Here is a 22,063-nt window from a genome sequence, read left to right on the forward strand (position 1 = left end):
ATGGGACAGATACAATGTGTCCTCTTAACTATTTCTATGGGATATTATATGTGAAAGAGACGTCAGAAGGAAGTGAGACATCCTACTCGATTATTCTTACTGGTTCATATCGAATCAATTAACTAAGCAGACCAGACCCAGCTGCTATCACATTGGTGCCAATGGGAGAGCCACCCCGTTAAGCGGACAGACGTATATAAAAAAAAAAGGGTTAACAGCCTGAGTGGGACATCTTAATTGATTCCCCATCTTTCGTGATGACATCTTCCACTTTACTTCCGGGTCATGTCCCCTAATCTTTTGAATGTGCTTGACGATTATACCATTACATTCGTGAAAAAGTGGTCATTCAAGATATATATAAAATTATATTTGTTAATTTACTTCTGTCTGGGGCCTTTTATGGCGTTTTTGGCTTGATGACCATTGCGCTACATTTTTGCCCATTCATATTATTTTTAAATTGACACAAACAATATGTATGGGCTCCCGAGTGGTGCAGCGTGCTAAGGCACTGCATTTCAGTGCTAAGGCACTGCATCTCAGTGCAAGAGGCGTCACTACTATGGTTCGAATCCAGGCTGTATCACATCTGCGACGCTCTCCATCCAACCTGACAGAGCCTGAGCAGATCTGCAGAGAAGAATGGGAGAAACTCCCCAAACTCGTGATTGGGAGTCCCATAGGGCAGCGCACATTTGACTGGGTAGGGTGTCAATTGTAAATACGAATTTGATGTCAACTGACTTGCTTAGTTAAAGAAAGGTTAAATAAATAAATAACATTTTAAAAAATGGGACGTTCTAAGGATCCCGTTTAGACGCTTTAAATAACTAACAAGGCCACTCCCTGCAAAATGACGAAACATTCATTGACGCATGCGCGCATAACATGTGACATTTTCCACCAAAGAAGTAGATGTATTTCACGTTTATTTCTGGGACAAGGAGAAACGCAGAGTTGAAACGTGCGTTTTGAACCGCACCTTCGGTTGTAATAGAAAGTTCCAGAAACAGCGGACGGCATATACAAAATAACAGTTCATTTGTTATCGACAACTCTCGTGAAGTGAAATAATGTCCGTCATCGCAGAGGAAAATGTCCGTGGCGGTAGTGTTTTCAAGGAGATCGATGCTGATGATGAAGACAGTCAACCCACCGAAATCGAGAGTCTGTGCATGAATTGTTACCAAAATGTAAGTAGCTAGCTAGGTAACGTTAACGAGCTAGCTAACACACAGACCAGTTAAGTGAACGTATTGAATTGTCTAATTCTGTATGATTGACTGTCATCCAACATGTTTTCTCTCACTCTTTGTAGGGAATGACACGTATTCTTCTTACGAAGATTCCTTTCTTCAAAGAAATTATCGTCAGTTCTTTCACCTGCCCCAACTGCAGTTGGTCAAACACTGAAATCCAATCAGCTGGTCGCATACAGGATCAAGGCATCACCTACACACTCAATGTCAAGTCAAAACAGGTAGCCTATCTAACTAGGGAGGGGAAATTAACGAACTGCTACACGGTCACTCACTATATATGGGAAGTAGCTAGCAGATTGTAATGGGCTATTGTGATGCTCCATGTTAGCCGTTACATGATCGGTACTGTTTGGCGTAGAACAGAATTTGACTATCTTGTAACAGCTAATGGAGCATTACATTAGCCCGTTACAATCAACTAGTTATGTATGGAAACTCTTTCTAGAGCCAGTAAAATTTAGCATTAAACATTTTCAATTTTTTTTTTAAAAAAATGGTTAAACTAGTGAAATATACAATGCCTTCAAAGTATTCATACCCCTTGGCTTATTCCACATTTTGTTGTTACAACCTAAATTCAAAATTGATTCAATCATTTCTCAGCCATCTACACACAATACCCCATAATGACACCTTTTTGGAAATAAATTAGAAATATCTAATTTGCGTAACTATTCACAGCCCTGAGTCAATATCACCTTTGGCAGCGAATACAGCTGTCTTTCTGGGTCTCTTAAGAGCTTTCCACACTTGAGTTGTGCAACATTTGCCCGTTTCTTCATTTCAAAATTGAAGCTCTATCAAATTGCTTGTTGATCATTGTTAGACAACCATTTAAGTCTTGCCATAGATTTTCAAGCAGATTTAAGTCAAAACTGGGCCACTCAAGAACAATCAATGTTGTTTTGGTAAACAACTCCAGTGTAGATTTGGCCTTGTTTTAGGTTATTGTCCTTCTGAAAGGTGAATTCATCTAGAGTCTGGTGGAAAGCAAACTGAACAAGGTTTTCCTCTAGGAATATGACTATGCTTAGCTCCATGCGGTTTATTTTTATCCTGGAAAAACTCCCCAGTCATTAACGATTACAAGCGTACCCTTAACATGATGCAGCCACCACTATGCTTGAAAATATGGAGAGTGGTACTCAGTAATGTGTTTTGATTTTGCCCGAATATAACACTTTTTTTTTATTCAGGACAAAAAGTGAATTGCTTTGACACATTTTTGGCAATATTACTTTAGTTCTGTGTTGCAAACAGGATGCATGTTTTGGAATATTTTTATTCTGTACTGGATTCCTTATTTTCACTTGTTGCTGCTGAATGAGTCTACAAAATGTGCTGGGATTTATTTAGATAATATACCAAAAATCCCAATTCTTGGTATACAGTCTAAAACAAAACTTGTTAAGTTTCCTTACAAGCCAGAATGTTTAGAATTACACTAATTTACTCTACTGGTTGTCTGAGGTTGGTAGAAATAATTTGAGACAATATCTATAGGAAAGTATTATTACCCAACATTTTAGAGCACTGGTACTGCTGTTGAAATTTCAATCACTTGGCACTTGTGCAAAACCATAAACACCTGCAAGACCTGTTAGTATGTGTGCATGTACTTGCGTCTTGTGCATATGCTTTTGGTCACGAGCAAAGAAATCTTATTTGCCACACAGAGACCCTTTTTTGAAGTCGGTTTAATACTTTCCTGTTGATATATTGGCAAGAATTTCGACCCTCTAGGACCAACCCAATCCGCAGAGTAAATTCAAATATAATTTTATTTGACATTTGTGACCAACAAGGGATGTTTTTTTTCTATGTATATGTGCGTGGCTAGCAACAATTGGGAATACTAGCTAGCCTGATTGCCTGTCTGTGCTAGCTGTCATGTCACTCATTGTCATGCCAAACATTAATGGAGTTGGCATTGGCAAGAGGAGAAACAGATCTGCGACTAGGCAAGCTCAAGATGAGCTGTTAAGGAGTGTGGGCTAGCCTATTCCTTTACTGTCCAAGATCAAATGTTTGTCAAATGCACCAAATACAACAGGTGTAAGTAGCCCATACAGTGAAATACTTACAAGCTCTTTCCCAATGTTGTAGAGTTAAATAATAAAAAGAAAAACATGAGAAATAAACCATTATGTTCAGAGGTAAACTGGCTCTGGCAGCCGAAACAGCCTGATACTCAATCTAACCTCAAATAGATTTGCAATTTTGAAGCAGTTCTAGAAGCACGTCTATGAACAATTTTAATATCACATCAAAATCATTTTACAAATACAAAATATACACTGTTACACACAGTTGCAGCTGATTTAGTATTTTTTCTGGCGTCCTTCTTCCTTTACACACAGGTGTTTAGAGATGCTAGAAAAGTTGAGGATTTAGGCCTACTCAAGTGTTTTAACACGAAAGTCTGAGGCTTTTTTGATTTCACCTCTCTTACCGGGCGATGTCCTCTGGACCTGCTCTGACTTGGGGCCAAGGTGAGGCCACTGGTACTTTTCAGCTTGTATTTACATAACAATGGCTAACTCTTAACCTTGGTTAACTTCTCTGGGATATGTGGGACGGTAGCGTCCCACCTCACAAACAGCCAGTGAAATTGCAGGGCGCCCAATTCAAAACACCAGAAATCCCATAATTATAATTCCTCAAACACAAGTATTTTAGACCATTTAAGATAAACTTGTTGTAAATCCAGCCACAGTGTCCGATTTCAATAAGGCTTTACTACGAAAGCACACCAAACGATTATGTTAGGTCTGCACCTAGTCATGGAAAAACAGCCATTTTTCCAGCCAGAGGAGTCAAAAAGCAGAAAGAGAGAATGAATCACTAACCTTTGATCTTCATCAGATGACACTCATAGGACTTCATGTTACACACTACATGTATGTTTTGTTTGATAAAGTTCATATTTGTATCCAAAAATCTGTTTACATTGGCGTGTTATGTTCAGTAGTTCCAAAACATCTGGTGATTTTGCAGAGAGCCACATCAATTTACAGAAATACTCATAAAACATTGATAAAAGATTCAAGTGTTATGCATGGAATTTTAGATCCACTTCTCCATAATGCAACTGCTGTGTCAGATTTCAAAAACTTTATGGAAAAAGCACACCATTCAATAATGAGTACAATGCTGAGACACAAAAACAAGCCGTACAGATACCCGCCATGTTGTGGAGTCAACAGAAGTCAGAAATAGCAATATAAATATTCACTTACCTTTGATCTTCATCAGAATGCACTCCCATGAATCCCAGTTCCACAATAGTTTTTGTTTGATAAAGTCCATAATTTGTCATACCTCCTTGTTGTTCGCATTTAGTTCACAAATCCAAATGCATGAGTCGCGATCAGTAGGTCCAGACGAAAAGTCAAACATTTCCGTTAGTCCGTAGAAACATGTCAAACGATGTGTAGAATCGATCTTTATGTTTAACAAATCGTCAATAATGTTCCAACTGGAGAATTCCTTTGTCTTTAGAAATGCAATGGAATGCAGCTACCTCTCACGGGAGCACGCGTGATCAGCTCATGCCAGACACCTGGTTGAAACAGCTCTCATTCTCTCGCCCTTCAAACAAGGTTCTAAAGACTTGACATCTAGTGGAAGCCTTAGGAAGTGCAATATGACCCCATAGACACTGTATATTCGATTGGCAATGACTTAAAACTACGAACCTCAGATTTCCCACTTCCTGGTTGGATTTTTTTCTCAGGTTTTTGCCTGCCATATGAGTTCTGTTATACTCAGACATCATTCAAACAGTTTTAGAATCTTCAGTGTTTTCTATCCAAATCTACTAATTATATGCATATTCTAGCTTTTAGGCCTGATTAGCAGGCAGTTTACTCTGGGCATCTTTTTATCCAAGCTACTCAATACTGCCCCCCAGTCCCAAAGAAGTTAACCCCTTCCACTGTTAACACCTCGCAAAGCAACTATGGTGATAATGCAGAGGTGGTTGATTCTGTTCATCACAAGTATTGTCACTCTGTGACACACACAATTCCTCCAAAAATAACACTAGAGCCAGCATTAACATAATCACTGTTGCTGTAATGGGAAAACCGTTCAACGGTATGGCTGTGTGGATTTCGTGTAAAAAAAAAGAAAAAAAAAAGAAAATGATGTTTAGATTAATTTTACCTTTGTTTTTCGACAATTATTTCTTGATGATAGGAAGCCTTTGGAATGTTACTTTCATATCTAAAACTATCACAAGTGAGAATTGTTAACGTTTAGACAGATTGTCAGGACTGTTGTACATATTGTTTGTGCCGTCGTCAATGTTTCCCATGAGAACCCAAGAGGGTTCACTTAGGACCGGGCTAGATGCAGCACACTGATTTTATATAGATTCATACTGTTTTCTTAGTTGGCTAACTGTATTTGATGATCTTTTATTGTATATTTAGTCTGTTTTGTTATCGTGTTTTGTAGGATATGAATCGAGAAGTTGTCAAAGCAGACAGTGCAACCACCAGAATCCCTGAACTGGATTTTGAAATACCCCCATACACACAAAAGGGCTGTAAGTACTCCCTCAACTTTTTGTTGATTTGGATAACAATTTTCACTTTTCAGGCACTGTCAGGTTGCCACTGATTCCAGAAATTAGGGTCACCTGTTGTCGGCCTTAGAATTGCTAGCTTGGTCTCAGATCTAGAGAATTTCCTCGTCTGTTCATCCAATAACTGTATTTTACTGTTGAGATTCCTCTTAGCCATATTACTGGAATCATTTATCCTTTTTGTTTATACAGTAGGAATGTAACAATTCACCAATATGTATTGGTCAGCTGTTCAAATGTTTAAGATTTGAGTGCGTCAGTCTGGGCATCCATAACGATCCAATTGTAGCATGCATCGGTCAAAGTCGGTTCAAAATCTGATTCACTAAAACAATTGGCTCCAATTACTTTCTACCTTCTGAAAATACCTAATTTTGTGACAACTGCATCCTCTCCTTCAGTGTGGAACTAAGCATGTAATCATGTTGACAGTCATTGATCTCCAAGTCATTTTGCATGCATAACAACCCCAGGCAATATCAGTAGCCTAGTCAAACTGCGCAGCTTTGTGTGCTGACCAACGAAGGGTAGATTTTTTTCTGATCTGGCACATCTGTGCATCACCTTCACCATTCAAATATATGTTAAATGGCTTGTGCTTAATTAGTTGAGTGACAGCCAATGTAATTTGCCGACAACCAATGCCATTTGCTATGTCATTTTTTAAATCAAATGTACTGTTAAATTGTGTTTTACCGGAATAAAAGTAGCCTATGCTACCCCTGGAGAGACTACTCATCTGGCTATACTGTAGCCTACATGCTGATCGGGGCTTACATTGTATTGTATTTTATTTTGATTGTTCCGGTTCACTATAAGCAATAGTTTTGGTAGTTTTGCTTAAAACAATCAGTATATATGGTCATTTTTATGTAAGCAATTTCATGAGGACAGCAATCACTTTTGCTTCCGGCATTCAATGTTGCCTCCATTTTTTCGGCACTGAGCAAATTTCAGGTCAGTTGCGCACACATCAATGTTGTCAAAATTCTACTGTGAACACTGAGGCTGTACCCGTTTAAGTTAGTTATAACAGTCGCCAATTGATCAGTGGCCTACCATTAAAAAAATTTAAAGGACAAAATGCATCCCATCAAATTTGAACATTGGCTGAATGATAGCGGATCTATTTCAATGTGTGGTGTTCAATGTAGGCCTACATTCATAAGAATTCCAAAAAACATGTAGGGATTGACATTAACCTGTTTTTCCACTGGTCATTCAGACAAGGTGACTGAAAATGTTGTGGTGGTTGATGCAAGAAACCTTTTTACATTATTATTCCCATACCATTTATTATTAAGAATCAGACAAATGATGCTACCACCTGCCTATTGGTTACTTGGTTTATTCAAGCCTGTCTCAAATTGTAACACTGCCCCTTTAAGACAGAAAAAGCTTTTTACCAGACTTGCTTTTCAAAGGATAGAAATGCACATGTTTTGTGCTCTTGTAGGAAGCAACCACTCCACCATTGCTGACAAGCAATTAGCTATAACTGGGCTAATAGCTCACTTATTCGCAAAGAATATGAACTGTGTGCACACGTGACTACATGCAGCTCTCGCTTTGATCTTAAAACAAGCGCATCTACTCGTGACCACTTATGCTGTAAAGACAGTCCAGATCAAAGTGAATGGCACAGATCCATGTATGGCAATGGTTTATTTGCGTATAGGGATACTGCAGCTCTGATTGGTTAACTTTGTATGGCTGAAATCCCACTAACAGGATCGATATGACAACAGCCAGTGAAAGTGCAGGGCACCAAATTCAAACAAATCTCATAATTAAAGTTCCTCAAACATACAAGTATTTTACACCATTTTAAATATATACTTGTTGTTAATCCCACCACAGTGTCCGATTTCTAAAAGGCTTTACGAAGAAAGCACACCAAACGATTGTTAGGTCAGTACCTAGTCACAGAAAAACAGCAATTTTTCCAGCCAAAGAGAGGAGTCACAAAAAGCAGAGAGAATTAATCACTAACCTTTGATCTTCATCAGATGACACTTATAGGACTTCATGTTACGCAATACATGTACATCACAAAAGTGACAACACTGAAGAAATGACACTTTGCTACAATGTAAAGTAGTGTGTACAGCTTGTATAACAGTGTAAATTTGCTGTCCCCTCCAAAATAACTCAACACAGCCAATAATGTCTAAACCGCTGGCAACAAGTGAGTACACCCCTAAGTGAAAATGTCCAAATTGGGCCCAAAGTGTCAATATTTTGTGTGGCCACCATTTTCCAGCACTCCCTTAACCCTCTTGGGCATGGAGTTCACCAGAGCTTCACAGGTTGCCACTGGAGTCCTCTTCCACTCCTCCATGACGACATCACGGAGCTGTTGATGTTAAAGACCTTGCACTCCTTCACCTTCCATTTGAGGATGCCCCACAGATGCTCAGTAGGGTTTAGGTCTGGAGACATGCTTGGTCAGTCCACCTTTACCCTCAGCTTATTTAGCAAGGCAGTGGTCATCTTGGAGGTGTGTTTAGGGTCGTTATCATGTTGGAATACTGCCCTGCGGCCCAGTCTCCGAAGGGAGGGGATCATGCTCTGCTTCAGTATGTCACAGTACATGTTGGCATTCATGGTTCCCTCAATGAACTGTAGCTCCCCAGTGCTGGCAGCACTGATGCAGCCCCAGACCATGACACTCCCACCACCATGCTTGACTGTAGGCAAGACACACTTGTCTTTGTACTCCTCACCTGGTTGCCGCCACACACGCTTGACACCATCTGAACCAAATATGTTTCTTGGTCTCATCAGACCACAGGACATGGTTCCAGTAATCCATGTCCTTAGTCAGCCTGCAAACAGTTTGCTGAAGACAAGCATTCTTGTGCATACTCTATAGAAGAGGCTTCCTTCTGGGACGACAGCCATGCAGACCAATTTGATGCAGTGTACGGCGTATGGTCTGAGCACTGACAGGCTGACCCCCCCTCACCCCTTCAACCTCTGCAGCAATGCTGGCAGCACTCCTATGTCTATTTCCCAAAGACAACCTCTGGATATGACGCTGAGCACGTGCACTCAACTTCTTTGGTCGACCATGGCGAGGCCTGTTCTGAGTGGAACCTGTCCAATTAAACCTCTGTATGGTCTTGGCCACTGTGCTGCAGCTCAGTTTCAGGGTCTTGGCAATCTTCTTACAGCCCAGGCCATCTTTATGTAGAGCAACAATTATTTTTTTTTTCAGATCCTCAGTTCTTTGCCATGAGGTGCCATGTTGAACTTCCAGTGACCAGTCAGTATGAGGGAGTGTGAGAGCGATGACACCAAATTTAACACACCTGCTCCACATTCACACCTGAGACCTTGTAACACTAACGAGTCACATGACACCGGGGAGGGAAAATGGCCAATTAGGCCCAATTTGGACATTTTCACTTAGGGGTGTACTCACTTTTGTTGCCAGTGGTTTAGACATTAATGGCAGTGTGTTATTTTGAGGGGACAGCAAATGTACACTGTTATACAAGCTGTACACTCACTACTTTACATTGTAGCAAAGTGTAATTTCTTCAGTGTTGTCACATGAAAATATATATACTCAAATCTTTACAAAAATGTGAGGGGTGTACTCACTTTTGTGATGTACTGTATGTTTGGTTCGATGAAGTTCATATTTATATCCAAAAATCTGTTTACATTAGTGCTTCCAAAACATCCGGTGATTTTGCAGAGAGCCACATCAATTTACAGAAATACTCATAATAAACATTGATAAAAGATACAAGTGTTATACATGGAATTACACATCCACTTCTCCTTAATGCAACCGTTGTGTCAGATTTCAAAAGAACTTTACGGAAAAAGCACACCATGCAATAATCTGAGTACGGCGCTCAGACACAAACAAGCCATACAGGTACCCGCCATGTTGTGGATTCAAGAGAAGTCAGAAATGGCATTATAAATATTCACTTACCTTTGATCTTCATCAGAATGGAATCCCAGTTCAACAAATGTTTGTTTTGTTTGATAAAGTCCATCATTTATGTCCAAATAACTCCTTTTTGTTCGCGTTTAGTTCACAAATCCAAATTCACAACGCGCAGGCCAGACAAAGTCAAAAGTTCCGTTACAGTTCGTAGAAACATGTCAAATGATGTATAAAATCAATCTTTAGGATGTTTATAACATAAATCTTCAATAATGTTTCAACCGGAGAATTCCTTTGTCTTTAGAAATGCAATGGAACACGCCTCTCACGGGCGTGCGCCCGATTGAGCTCATGGCCTTCTGGCAGACTCCTTAGTCAAACAGCTCTTATTCTCTCCCCCTTCACAGTAGAAGCCTGAAACAAGGTTCTGTTGACAGCTAGTGGAAGCCTTAGGAAGTGCATTCGGACCAAATTTACACTCTTGGATATAAACTACAAACCTCAGATTTCCCACTTCCTGGTTGGATTTTTTTCTCAGGTTTTTGCCTGTCATATGAGTTCTGTTTATACTCAGACATCATTCAAACAGTTTTAGAAACTTCAGTTTTTGAAAAATCCAAATCTACTAATAATATGCTTATCTTAGCTTCTGGGCCTGAGTAGCAGGCAGTTTACTCTGGGCACCTTACTCATCCAAGCTACTCAATACGGCCCCCCAGCCATAAGAAGTTAAAGCACACGGGTCTGTGTAGTGTATGGGCCTTAGTCACACCTGTCAATGCAATAGAATCCTACTCCAATGCGCTCTGCATACAAGAACATCTCTTGCATAGTTATCTTATTTTCTCTGTATGTTGCATTGAAAGTGGCTGATATTGCATTGACTCGATCACAGTTCCCACAGTAAAGGGAAACATTGATAGTGTTAACTATAAAGTTTTCTTGCTATTTCTTCTGTGCTGCAGTCCCAGAACAGTTGTACAGTTGCCATTAACTTTTCCTCTTGCTCCCTAGCACTCTCTACCATCGAAGGCCTCTTAGACCGTGCAGTTGCAGGGTTGGAGCAAGACCAGCCACTAAGAAATGTATAAGCTTGGTTTACTTTGATTTTACTAAATGCCATACGTACACTACCGTTCATAAGTTTGGGGTCACTTAGAAATATCCTTGTTTTTGAAAGAAAAGCACATGTCTGTCCATTAAAATAACATCAAATTGATCAGAAATACAGTGTAGACATTGTTAATCTTGAAAATGACTATTGTAGCTGGAAACAGCATATTTTTAATGGAATATCTACATAGGCGTACAGAGGCCCATTATCAGCAACCATCACTCCTGTGTTCCAATGGCACGTTGTGTTAGCCTTTTAAAATGATAAACTTGGATTAGCTAATAGTGCAAACTGGCTTAAACCAGAAAAGACAGAGTGGGAGGCCCCGGTGCACAACTGAGCAAGAGGACAAGTACATTAGGGTCTAGTTTGAGAAACGGGCGCCTCAAGTCCTCAACTGGCAGCTTCATTAAATAGTACCCGCAAAACATAATTCTCAATGTCAACAGTGAAGAGGTGACTCTGGGATGCTGGCCTTCTAGGCAGAGTTCCTCTGTTGCGTGTCTGTTCTTTTTCCAATCTTTTTTCTTTTTATTGACCAGTCTAAGATAGGGCTTTCTTTGCAACTATGCCTAGAAGGCAAGGATCCCGGAGTGAAGGCTATTTTCGCCTTCACTGTTGACGTTTAGACTGGTGTTTTGTGGGTACTATTTAAGGAAGCTGCCAGTTGAGGACTTTATCCGTCTGTTTCTCAAACTAGACACTAATGTACTTGTCCTCTTACACCGGGGCCTCCCACTCTTTCTATTCTGGTTAGAGCCAGTTTGCGCTGTTCTGTGAAGGGAGTAGTACACAGCGTTGTACGAGATCTTCAGTTTCTTGGCAATTTCTCACATGGAATAGCCTTCATTTCTCAGAACAAGAGAATAGACTGACGAGTTTCAGAAGAAAGTTCTATGTTTCTGGCCATTTTGAGCCTGTAATCGAACCCAAAAAATGCTGATGCTCCACATACTCAACTAGTCTAAAGGCCCGTTTTTGTTTCTTTAATCAGAACAACAGTTTTCATCTATGCTAGCATAATTGCAAAAGGGTTTTCCAATGATCAATTAGCCTTTAAAAATGATAATCTTGGATTAGCTAAAACAACATGCCATTGGAACACAGGAGTGATGGTTGCTGATAATGGGCCTCTGTACACCTATGTAGATATTCCATTTTAAAAAATCAACTGTTTCCAGCTACAATAGTATTTTACAACATTAACAATGTCTAATAATTTGATATTTTAATGGACAAAAATTGCTTTTCAAAGACGAGGACATTTCTAAGTGACCCCAAACTTTTGAACAGTAGTGTACTTTACTGCGTGTTGACTAAATCATGTTTATGCTTGAAGGAAACTGCACCAGAAGTTGCTGTGAAAATCAGTGAGTTCATTGATAAATTGAAGAAGTTGAAAGAAGGTGAAAGTGGATTCACACTGGTATGTCCAATCGTATCGCTCAAGCCTCTTCATCTGTGTACAAGATTGAAGTTACATGCAATAAAACATTTCTAGCAATACAATCAAGGCACAGGTTTAATAAAAGTACAATGTTCTTTCTTTACTCTGGATTTCTTATAGAATGATCCTCTGTTTAAGATGCATGAGTATGTGTGTTATTGTAGGTCATTGATGATCCATCTGGGAACAGTTTTGTGGAGAACCCCTTTGCTCCGCAGAAGGATGAGGCTCTCTCAGTCTGCAACTACACAAGAACTCCGCAACAGGACGCCCAGTTAGGAATAAAGGCGAGTAGTTTGACTTGACACATCACTACTCCTGTAAGGGGACATATCTGTGTTAGAAAGGCAGTGCCTCGGTTGCTGTCCTCATGTCTTGTGCCAATGCGTGTGGAATCCTCACAGGGTAGAAGAAAACAAGACTCTGCAGATGCCATTTTGTAATTTGGCCCATGTTCACCAATAAACTTTCATCTAGCATAAGAATAATGCAACTTATATTTTTTATTTTTTTTTAATTCAGGCTGAAGACGAGGAGGAAGAGGAAAAGCCCATTAATGACATTGACAGTATGAGAAATGAGGTGATTTCCAGACTTTATGCCTCAATTTAGGTCGAGTTTTTCCTCAATTTACCCTTGAGTAATATATCTAATTTCTCCCTCAGGTGTTGACATTTAATACGAACTGTCCAGAGTGCAATGCCCCAGCCTCGACAAACATGAAGCTTGTCCGTATCCTTTCCAGTCTCTTTGGTTGTCCCGAGCAGTGGTGTAGTGGAGGGTTAACGCTAGTGTTGCACGCTACACTGAAACTTCTGTACCTTTGACTACTAGAACATGAAAAACAGTTTGGTATGAGAATTGTTTCTTTCGGTACTTCTGTCAAATGTGCCTCACGTCTTATACGGATTGAGAGGATCGAGTCTGTCTAGTAATTTGTGTGAATCTTCTCAAGGGGGCAGTAGTCAAATCAAACAAAACTTTATTTGTCACGTGTGCCGAATACAACCGGTGTAGACCTTACAGTGAAATGCTTACTTACAAGCCCTAACCAACAGTGCAATTTATAAGGAAAGAATAGGTATTAGGTAAAAGATAAGTAAAGAGGAGAAAAAAAATACGTAAAATGACAGTGAAAATAACAGTAGCGAGGCTATATACAGGTGGTACCGGCACAGCGTCAATGTGCGGGGCACCGGTTAGTCAGGCTAATTGAGGTAATATGTACATGTAGGTATAGTTAAGGTGACTATGTATAGATGATAAACGGAGAGTAGCAGCAGCTTAAAAGAGGGGGTGGCGGGACACAATGCAAATAGTCCGGGTAGCTGTTTTGACCACCTGTTCAGGAGTCTTAGTGCTTGTGGGAAAAGCTGTTGAAAAGCCTTTTGGTCCTAGACTGGGTGCTCCGGTACTGCTTGCCATGCGGTAGCAGAGAGAACAGTCTGGCTGGGGTCTTTGACACTTTTCAGGGCCTTCCGCTGACACTGCCTGGTATAGAGGTCCTGGATGGCAGGTAGCTTAGCCCCAGTGATGTAGGAGGTAGGAGGCCGAGCAGTTGCCATACCATGCAGTGATGCAACCAGTCAGGATGCTCTCGATGGTGCAGCTGTTGAACCTTTTGAGGATCTAAGGACCCATGCCAAATCTTTTGTCTCCTGAGGGGGAATAGGTTTTGTCATGCCTTCATGATTGTCTTGGTGTGTTTGGACAATGATAGTTTGTTGATGTGGACACCAAGGAACTTGCACCTCTCAACCTGCTCCACTACAGCCCCGTTGATGAGAATGGGGGCTTGCTCGGTCCTCCTTTACCTGTAGTCCACAATCATTTTATTTTACCTTTATTTAACCAGGTCGGCATGTTGGGAACAAGTTTTAATTTGCAACTGCGACCTGGCCAAGATAAAGCATAGCAATTCGACACATACAACAACAGAGTTACACATGGAATAAACAAAACATACAGTCAATAATACAGTAGGGAAAAAAGGAAACAAAAGTCTATATACAGTGTGTGCAAATGAGGTAAGATAAGGGAGTTAAGGCAGTAAATAGGCGATGGTGGCGAAGTAATTACAATATAGCAAGTAAACACTGGAATGGTAGATGTGCAGAAGATGAATGTGCAAGTAGAGATACTGGGGTGCAAAGGAGCAAGATAAATAAATAAATACAGCATGGGGATGAGGTAGATAGATGGTATGTTTACAGATGGGCTATGTACAGGTGCAGTGATCTGTGAGCTGCTCTGCCAGCTGGTGCTTAAAGCTAGTGAGGGAGATATGAGTCTCCAGCTTCAGTGATTTTTGCAGTTCGTTCCAGTATTTTGGCAGCAGAGAACTGGAAGGAACGGCGACCAAAGGAGGAATTGGCTTTGGGGGTGACCAGTGAGATATAACTGCTGGAGCACGTGCTACGAGTGGGTGCTGCTGTGGTGACCAGTTAGCTGAGATAAGGTGGGGCTTTACCTAGCAGAGACTTGTAGATAACCTGTAGCCATTGGGTTTGGCGACGACCAACGAGAGCGTACAGGTCGCAATGGTGGGTAGTGTATGGGGCTTTGGTGACAAAACGGATGGCACTGTGATAGACTGCATCCAATTTGTTGAGTAGAGTGTTGGAGGCTATTTTGTAGCTGACATCGCCGAAGTCGAGGATCGGTAGGATGGTCAGTTTACAGTCTAACTAGACAACTAGGTATTTGTAGTTGTCCGCGTATTTTAAGTCGGAGCCGTCCAGAGTAGTGATGCTGGATGGGCGGGCAGTGATCGATTGAATAGCATGCATTTAGTTTTACTTGCATTTAAGAGCAGTTGGAGGCCACTGAAGGAGAGTTGTATGGCATTAAAACCAGTCTGGAGGTTAGTTAACAGTGTCCAAAGAGGGGTCAGAAGTATACAGAATGGTGTCGTCTGCGTAGAGGTGGATCAGAGAATCACCAGCCGCAAGAGCGACATCATTGATGTATACAGAGAAGAGTCGGCCTGAGAATTGAACCCTGTGGCACCCCCATAGAATGAATAGTGTTCTCACGTAGGGGTTCCTTTTGTCCAGGTGGGAAAGGGCAGTGTGGAGTGCAATAGAGATTGCATCATTTGTTTGGGCGGAATGCAAATTGGAGTGGGTCTTGGGTTTCTGTGATAATGGTGTTAATGTGAGCCATTTCCAGCCTTTTTCAAAGTACTTCATGGCTACGGACGTGAGCGCTATGGGTCTGTAGTTATTTAGGCAAGTTACCTTTGTGTTCTTGGGTACAGGGACTATGGTGGTCTACTTGAAATATGTTGGTATTACAGACTCTATCAGGGGCATGTTGAAAATGTCAGTGAAAACAGTTGCCAGTTGGTCAGCACATGCCCGGAGCGCACGTCCTGGTAATCCGTCTGGCCCAGCGGCCTTGTGAATGTTTAAAGGTCTTACTCACGTAGACTACGGACAGCTTGATCCAACAGTCGTTCGGACCAGCTGATGCTCTCATGCATGCCTCAGTGTTGCTTACCTCGACGCGAGCATAGAAGTGATTTTAGCTCGTCTGGTAGGCTTGTCACTGGGCAGCTCGCGGCTGTGCTTCCTAATTGTAGTCAGTAATAGTTTGTAGGCCCTGCCACATCCGACGAGCATCAGAGCCGGTGTAGTACGATTCAATCTTAGTCCTGTATTGGCGCTTTGCCTATTTGATGGTTTGTTGGCGGTGATAGCAGGATTTCTTATAAGCTTCTGGGTTAGAGTACCGCACCTTAAAAGCGGCAGCTCTACCCTTTAGCTCAGTGAGAATGTTGCCTGTAATCCATTGCTTCTGTTTGGTGTATGTACGAACGGTCACTGTGGGATGCACTTATTGATAAAGCCAGTGACTGATGTGGTGTACTCCTCAATGCCATCGGAAGAATCCATGAACTTATTCCAGTATGTGTTAGCAAAACAGTCCTGTAGTTTAGCATCTGCTTCATCTGACCACTTTTTTTTTATAGACCGAGTCACTGGTGCTTCCTGCTTTTAATTTTTGAATTAGAATTATGGGCAGATTTGCCAAATGGAGGGAGAGCTTTGTACACGTCTGTGTGGAGTAAATGTGATCTAGAATTTTTTTTTTCCCCCTTTTGTTGCGTATTTAACATGCTGATAGAAATTCAGTAAAACTGATTTAAGTTTTTCTGCATTAAATCCCTGGCCACTAGGCGCACCGCCTCAGGGTGAGTGGTTTCCTGTTTGCTTATTTCCTTATACAGCTGACTGAGTGCGGTCTTAGTGCCAGCATCTGTCTGTGGTGGTAAATAAACAGCCATGAAAAAATAGAACTTTCTCAGGAAAGTGTGGTTTACAGCTTATCATATGAGAGTCTACTTCAGGTGAGCAAAATCTAGAGACTTCCTTAGATTTTGTGCACCAGCTGTTTGCAAGTATACACAGACCCCCCCCCCCCCCCCTTGTCTTACCGGAGTGTGCTGTTCTATCTAGCTGATGCAGCGTATATCCCGCCAGCTGAATGTTTTCTATGTTGTCATTGAGCTCCTGTTCGGTGAAACATAAGATATTAGTTTTTGATGTCCCGTTGGTAGGATATTCGTGATCGTACCATGTCTAATTTATTGTCCAATGATTGTACGTTGGCAAGTAATATTGTTGGAAATCTGCCCTTACCGTCAGCGGATCCTTACGAGGCACCCCGCCCTGTGTCCTCGACCTGCGTCTTTCTCTTGCCAATGATGTGGATTTTGGCCTTGTTGGGTGTCTGAAGTAAATCCTGTGCGTCCTGCTTGTTGAAGAAAAAATCTTAGTCTAATCCGAGGTTGAGTGATCCCTATCCTGATATCCAGAAGCAATTTTTTGCCATAAGATACGGTGGCAGAAACATTATGTACAAAATAAGTTACAAATAACGTGAAGAAGAAAAAACCCAGCATAATAGCACAATTGTGCTTGCGGATGCAGCTGCCACAGCGCAAGCCACTTTTGAGAAGAAAACAAAAGGCGAGTGACAATGCCGACAGCATCGCTTCTAACTAAATAAAATCATACCTCGGTGTCCACAGCTCGCTTACAAAAATTGGCTCCAGAAGCGAACTAGGGGAATTCTTTGCTTATAAAGCAGATGGGCCAGCACACTGAAACAACTAAGCAAAAGGTGTTACAAAGCAGTGCAGTGAAAGGGAGGTTTAGGTCCCAAACGACATATCAAAACTATTTTACACATTGTAACATTATTCTACTAGCAATTCAAATGATTTTTAAGTGACAATGACATCAACATATATTCAGCATGACAATGTGAGCTTTATAATATGATTACAACCCAAAGGTAATGTGAAATGCACCTATGACAGGAATACATTTAGACTAAACCCACTTCACGTTTGTCTGAGCTTGCTAGCAGTAACCAGCCAGCAGGCCCGGGCGGAGCATTCTACCTTCAGAGTTTAAATGCATTCTGGGAATCGTGGTATGCTGTGTAAAGTCCATTGTAGAGACTTGCACTATAGAAGCTTAATGTTTTATGTCGATTTGGAAATAAAATATTATTTAATACATCCAATTATTTAGTTGTAATTAATCATAGGTCTAATAAATGTAATTTGACCCAATATTATGGCCATAGACAAGCAAATTAACCCTATGCATCAAATACATTTTACAATAGTTTAGATGCATTGTACAAATATTTTGTATGCTCAGAATCTAATATGGTTTTGCATAAGGAAAATGCAAGATATTCTTCTGTTCTTTAATATTATTTTTTAAGGAAATTAAATATAGAATATATTTTGGCTTTCTACTGTTTATCAATATTTTGGTTCAAAGTTTATTTTGTGACTAGCTAATACCCTTTCTTTTTTGATGTGGTATCATTTCGGTATTGAGTATCATGATGCTTAACCTGGTAGCGGTATCGAAGTCAAAATGTGGGTATCGCAACAACTAGTTCACTCAAAAGCCATTTATGCACCTTTTTCATTTTGCGCAAGTGTTCTTCTCCTTTTGTAGAAAAATACATTGAAAGTATAGGGACCGTTACTTTAATCAATGCAAATGGCGATCAGTGTTTACCATCTATTTTTACCACTACACCACTGGTCCCCAGTAGTGTCCTATGATAAAGGTAGTGTATAACGTTTCAATTTGTAAGGTGAAGGTATCCTCCTTTACAATAACTCAGAAATCCCCCATTTCAAAGAAGTCATTATCATGGCAACAAACTGTGATGACTGTGGACATCGAACCAACGAAGTAAATTTCCTCTTTTTTTTTCCTTTTATTTAATCATTAATTCATGTCAGGCACATTTTATTTTCAAGGCATATTCATAGATTGCAAATTTGCTAATATGACTGCATGACTATCTATTCTGTGGTTAAGGTGAAATCTGGTGGAGCCACAGAAGAGCTGGGCACGAAGATAACCCTTCACCTCACTGACGTGTCTGACATGTCCAGAGATCTTCTCAAGGTAGCCCCCTCCATTGTACTGCCTGTTTATCTGGCATTCACTAGTTTCCTTTTATTATGTCATTGCATTAAGTTGGTCCCAGGTCTGTTTGTGCTTTTTCTAACTCCGTTGCTGCCATTGTCATGCCAACCAATACATACACCAGGGATTATCAACTAGATTCAGCCGCGGGCCACTTTTTTTTTTCTTGAGTGGATGGTCAGGGGGACAGAACGTAATTCTAAATAATTTGTTGGCAAAAAATTGACCGTAAGAAACCCAAACAGATATATTTGACAAAAAACAATCATTTCAAACCTTGCTTACATTTGTATACGATCACATATACAGTATCGCTCTATTATGCAGGGAAATACTTTGGAATAGATTTCCAAAATTTAAGTAACTTGGAGCTGATTTGCTGGTGTTTTTCCAGTCTTATTTAAACAATAAAAACGTTTTTTGTTTTTTTGGGACCCCCTTGGCCCAAATTCGGCTCGCCAGTTGGGGAACCTTGACATACACCCAAAACTGTGGAGGATATAAACATAATCAAGTCAAAGGACTTGTTTCCATTGTGGTCCTCGAATAAAGCATACAAAGAGGAACATGGAACTTTTTCACAGGAGAGCAATCCTATTCCTGAATTATGTTGGATTTGACTCAACCATGCCAGTTTTGTCATGTTGTGGTTGTTTGTGCAGTCGGAGACGTGTAGCATCCTCATACCTGAGCTGGAATTTGAGTTGGGGATGGCGGCTGTCGGTGGCAAATTCACCACCTTGGAGGGACTCCTCAAAGACATCAAAGATCTGGTAAACCCTTTTAATGCTTTATTCAATCGGTTGAGAATTAGAGGGGGAACTGGATGAAGGGAAGATGCATTATGAACGGTGATCACAGAGATTGAACTCCAGTCTCCACTGGAGAGTTGTATATGTTTTAACGCCGCTTGTGTTAGCTCTAGTCCACTGGATCTGCACTAGGTGCACTTTTGGCTTGGTGGATACTTTTGCCAAGGCTGATGTGCTGTAATTCTAAGGCAGTGGTACACAACTCCAGTCTGTGAGGGATGCTGTGTCTGCTGATTTCACTTTCACCTTTTTAATTAGTGACTGATTTAGACCTGTGAAGCCAATCATTTACATGAATTTATTAGTTAACTTCTATGTAGAAATCAAAACCAGCAGGCCTGCTTCAAGGATTTGAGTTGTGCACCCCTGGTCTGTGTTCTTTCACTGTGGACTTTGTTATTTTTAATTCATGTTTCTCTTCCACTTTGTTTTCCTCCAGATTGTTTCTAAAAATCCCTTCACTTGTGGAGACAGCTCCACTTCAGATCGAACAGAGAAACTTAAGCTTTTTGGCCAGAAGATTGACATGGTTAGAGGCATAAAATTATTGAATAAGTCTATCACTACTGTTTTGTCTGGATCTAGTTTTGGTTCCACTTTAGCTTGAGTGTACTTACAACTGTTAGTGATGTGTGGAATTAAATGTTTTTCTTTTATTTGCATTTGATTTTCGTAACTTACTCAGGTGAACTCATTGGCGTATTGTCTCACTCTGTAATTGTTTAAGATCCATTCCATCCATTTTTTCAATTTTGAGCTTATTGCAATTTTTTTAAACGGAATGTTACCAATTGGCATAACAGTTGTAAATACTAACAATGTGTATCTACACTGTGTAAATGCATTGTAACTACCATGTAAATAGGGCTTTTTGGACATTTCATGTATTGGGAAACTAGTTTTTATAGTTTGTAAATAGGAGGCATTTATTCACTTTTATACAGTAAGTGTATTCTGGCCCTCAATCATCAAATAACTGTTAGTATGACATTTTTGTACATTTGAGTAATTTAGCAGACACACTTATGCAGTGCGACTTACACTGCAATTAGGGTTAAGTACCTTGCTCAAGGGCATATCAACAGATTTAGTCAGCCCGGGGATTCGAACCAGTGACCTTTCGGTTACTAGACCAACGCTCTTAATCGCTAGGCTACCTGCCCTGCAGATATTTTATTTAGACTTCAGAAAATCTCATGCAAGAATTTCACATTTGATTGATCCAACTTGAGTGAACTGCTTATTAGGGTACATATGCTGTATCTAAGTATGTTTGGCTAGACAATAAAGTAGTTGTTAAATGCAGAACAGTCTGGCGGCACCCATGCTGAAACTGTATCCAAAAGTGGGACTTTAAAATGCCTCTTCTTTTGAAAAATACTGTAGATCATGGCGGGAGACATGGATGTTCACATTGTTCTCGATGACCCTGCAGGGAACAGCTATCTCCAGGTACTAGGGCACCTCTCTTTCTCAGGTCTTTAAAGGGATAATTTGGAATTTTGGCAATGCATCCAGGATGAAGGAAGTAAGATGTTTCGCAATCCAATGCTAACTTGTGTTAGCGTAATTACTGAATGTCTACAGGAACAGCTAGTATGCTGTGCCCATAGACTTCCAGTCGTTGCGCTAATGCTAGTTAGAAACGGTCTTCATACTGGACAGATATGGTATCCACATCTGCCTCGGGGGAAGAATATAAAGGGCCTCATTGCCCAAATCCAGGACTATCCCTTTAAGGTTCAAACATGAAGTCTCCTCCCACTGGATACATTTGTCATTTTTCATGAATCACATTTTCATTTCCTGCCCTTGTTCATTAATGTACTGTCAATGTATTTGTCTCATGTTTGTCTGCAGAACATCTATGCGCCTGACCCAGACCCAGAGATGACAACTGAGAAGTACACCAGGACCTTTGAGCAGAACGAAGACCTTGGTCTGAATGACATGAAGACAGAGGGCTATCAGAAGTAAGGACTTCTGCAGCAGAAGGGTTGATCTTACAAAAACAATGCATTCTTTGGAAATTAATTTGAGACATTTGCCCTCACTGAAGTTCACAAGGACAGATGTCTTGCAGTTTTGATATTTGAGCACAATATGGTTGAAAAGTGAGATCTTATTTAAAATAAAGCAATCCATATGTTTATAATTTGATTAGTAAAGTATTTGGGGGGGGGGGAGAAATGCACTAATATAATCATGCAATTGAAATAGTATTTTTGCATCTGGTTGTTAATGTGATTCTGATTCAGTGGAATAGACCTGTTCAATGGGAATAAATAAAGAATATACACTGGCTGCTGTATACAAATGATTGTCTGCTTTTGTTCGTGTACCTTGCATAAATACCTTATCTATAATAAAACACTGCACTGCATAATTGCCCACAGATCTTCAAAGAACCAATTCTATATTCATTTCAATGCGGTGTGTCCTTTGTTCATGAGCTCCCTG

At 40.5% G+C, this 22,063-nt stretch overlaps 1 protein-coding gene across 1 annotated transcript; it reads left to right on the top strand.

The window, feature by feature from the left end:
- The first annotated feature begins 285 nt into the window (after nucleotides 1-285).
- On the top strand, nucleotides 286-21,914 carry zpr1 (ZPR1 zinc finger). The gene is made up of 14 exons (XM_021623827.3): nucleotides 286-1,196; nucleotides 1,322-1,483; nucleotides 5,727-5,817; nucleotides 10,778-10,848; nucleotides 12,217-12,303; nucleotides 12,489-12,611; nucleotides 12,847-12,906; nucleotides 12,990-13,056; nucleotides 18,481-18,551; nucleotides 18,681-18,770; nucleotides 19,454-19,564; nucleotides 20,043-20,132; nucleotides 20,990-21,055; nucleotides 21,464-21,914. Exons 1-14 carry the CDS (start codon nucleotides 1,077-1,079, stop codon nucleotides 21,578-21,580), a joined length of 1,326 nt encoding a protein of 441 aa, XP_021479502.2. The 5' UTR covers nucleotides 286-1,076; the 3' UTR covers nucleotides 21,581-21,914.
- Nucleotides 21,915-22,063: the final 149 nt, after the last annotated feature.

The sequence above is a fragment of the Oncorhynchus mykiss genome, chromosome 12 (assembly GCF_057628025.1).
Source record: "Oncorhynchus mykiss isolate SJ-2025 chromosome 12, ASM5762802v1, whole genome shotgun sequence".
NCBI classification, from domain to species: Eukaryota; Metazoa; Chordata; class Actinopteri; order Salmoniformes; family Salmonidae; genus Oncorhynchus; species Oncorhynchus mykiss.